Genomic DNA, 1,608 nt, shown 5'->3' on the forward strand with positions numbered 1-1,608 from the left:
AAGGCTCTTCAAATACGGGAGGTGACAGTACATAATCACACACATATTCGACTTGAGAGTTGGGTTACTAGCTGGCAGTAGCCCTAATATTTATCCTTAACAGTTGGCCCCTCTAAAAGTATTCCTTCCAGGCAGCAGCAACTAGCCCCCAAACCAGACTCCAAGGCTCTTCGTAATGCTTACAACCGCTTCTTACACAGACCTTTGCACCCTAAGGGGGTAGAGGTGAGGAAGCGTATTATCAGACCAGCTTCATTTCAGGGCGTCCGAATTCCCTCCTCTAGAATTTATTGGTGGAGAGGCAGAGGACAGAAAAAAGCAGCCCCACGGCTGAATTCTCCATTGGCCGCTAGGAGGTGGCAATCAGGGCGGAGCGAGGGGTTTGTGTTCGGGGCTTTCGCTGCTGCTGCTGCTGCTGCCGCTGCCGCTACCCTGCCGCCGCCACCTCCACCTCCGCTGCAGCTAGGCTGTGCGTTTACCTCTGCTGCCACCGCTACTGCTGCGGTCCTTGTAGCAGCTGCGACTGCCAGGATCGCTCACTCGGCGCAGCGGCTGGGGAAGGGATTCCGGGGAGCTCTCCGAGAGAAATTTGAGGCCAGGCTTACACTATGGTAAGTGCGGCAGCCTTGGGGGCCTGTGTTTTTTCACCTGGCTTGGGGCGGGGGGGGGGGCCGCATCTGAATTGGAACAGTGGCTAGGTCTCCTAGAAAGAAAGCCCTTCGTCCTCCCAGGTCCCAGTTGGAAGGAGAAGCGTTCCAGGACTCACCCTGGGCTGGGGTTTTTTTTTCCCCTTGGGGTTTGGAGGGAGCAACTGGGGTGGTGGTTCTAAGTGGGAATGTGGAGAAGAAAGGGAAAATGGAAACAAGTAAGCAAGCTATCTATTTCTTCCTCCTTTTCCTTGCCCCATTCCCTTTCTCCTCCTCTGCCTCCTGCTGTTGGTAAAGGATTGGGGAATGAAGTAGAGGGGAGATAAAAGCTTGGCCCCAGGAATTTTCTCAGCTTGTGACATAGCTGGGGGTAGGGATGGTGCAAGGAAGGATGGGTGCAGCGCTGTGGCGGGGGCTTGGTGGGGAGCGGGGGAAGGGTGCTCACCCCCTCCCGCTCTGTGCGGATGCTCAACTCGGCAGATAGCTGTGGCAGCAGGTGAGCAGAGGAAAATAAAGGAGCCCTCTGACCTGGATGAACCTGGGACCGGGTTCTCAGTGCTCTTGGATGCAGACAGCTCTGGTCGGCTGAGCAAGCCTCCAATAGAGAGTTGTACCCAAGATCCAGTCCGGGGAGTCACACGGGCACAGGCTTGCAAATGGATTAACCCACTGCGTTCCGAGAGGTGGGCGGGGAGGTTGGAGGAAGGGAGTCGATGGTTTCTCCTAACTGCCATCTCTGCCTTTTACCTATAATGTCCCTCTATCTATATTTACAGTACGGATTCGTGAATCACGCTTTGGAACTCCTGGTAATACGGAATTATGGCCCTGAGGTCTGGGAAGATATCAAGTAAGTTCGGCACTCCTCTCCTCCCATAAAACACACACACACAAACACACACACACACACACATACACACACACACACACACACACACACACACACACACACACACACACA

At 54.4% G+C, this 1,608-nt stretch overlaps 1 protein-coding gene across 1 annotated transcript in view; it reads left to right on the top strand.

Annotated features, from left to right (window-relative positions):
* Positions 1 to 316: 316 nt before the first annotated feature.
* GUCY1B1 (guanylate cyclase 1 soluble subunit beta 1) overlaps positions 317 to 1,608 on the top strand; it is a 76,479-nt gene continuing 75,187 nt past the window's right edge. Inside the window, exons 1-2 of the mRNA XM_069105614.1 lie at positions 317 to 611; positions 1,424 to 1,497. Of these exons, the coding sequence (XP_068961715.1) occupies positions 609 to 611; positions 1,424 to 1,497 (77 nt within the window). The 5' untranslated portion in view covers positions 317 to 608. The remainder of the gene's footprint in view (positions 612 to 1,423; positions 1,498 to 1,608) is intronic.

This window comes from Petaurus breviceps, unplaced genomic scaffold, assembly GCF_028583685.1.
Source record: "Petaurus breviceps papuanus isolate PSGF00001 unplaced genomic scaffold, PetGlider_PUasm1.0 76, whole genome shotgun sequence".
In the NCBI taxonomy this organism is placed as follows: domain Eukaryota; kingdom Metazoa; phylum Chordata; class Mammalia; order Diprotodontia; family Petauridae; genus Petaurus; species Petaurus breviceps.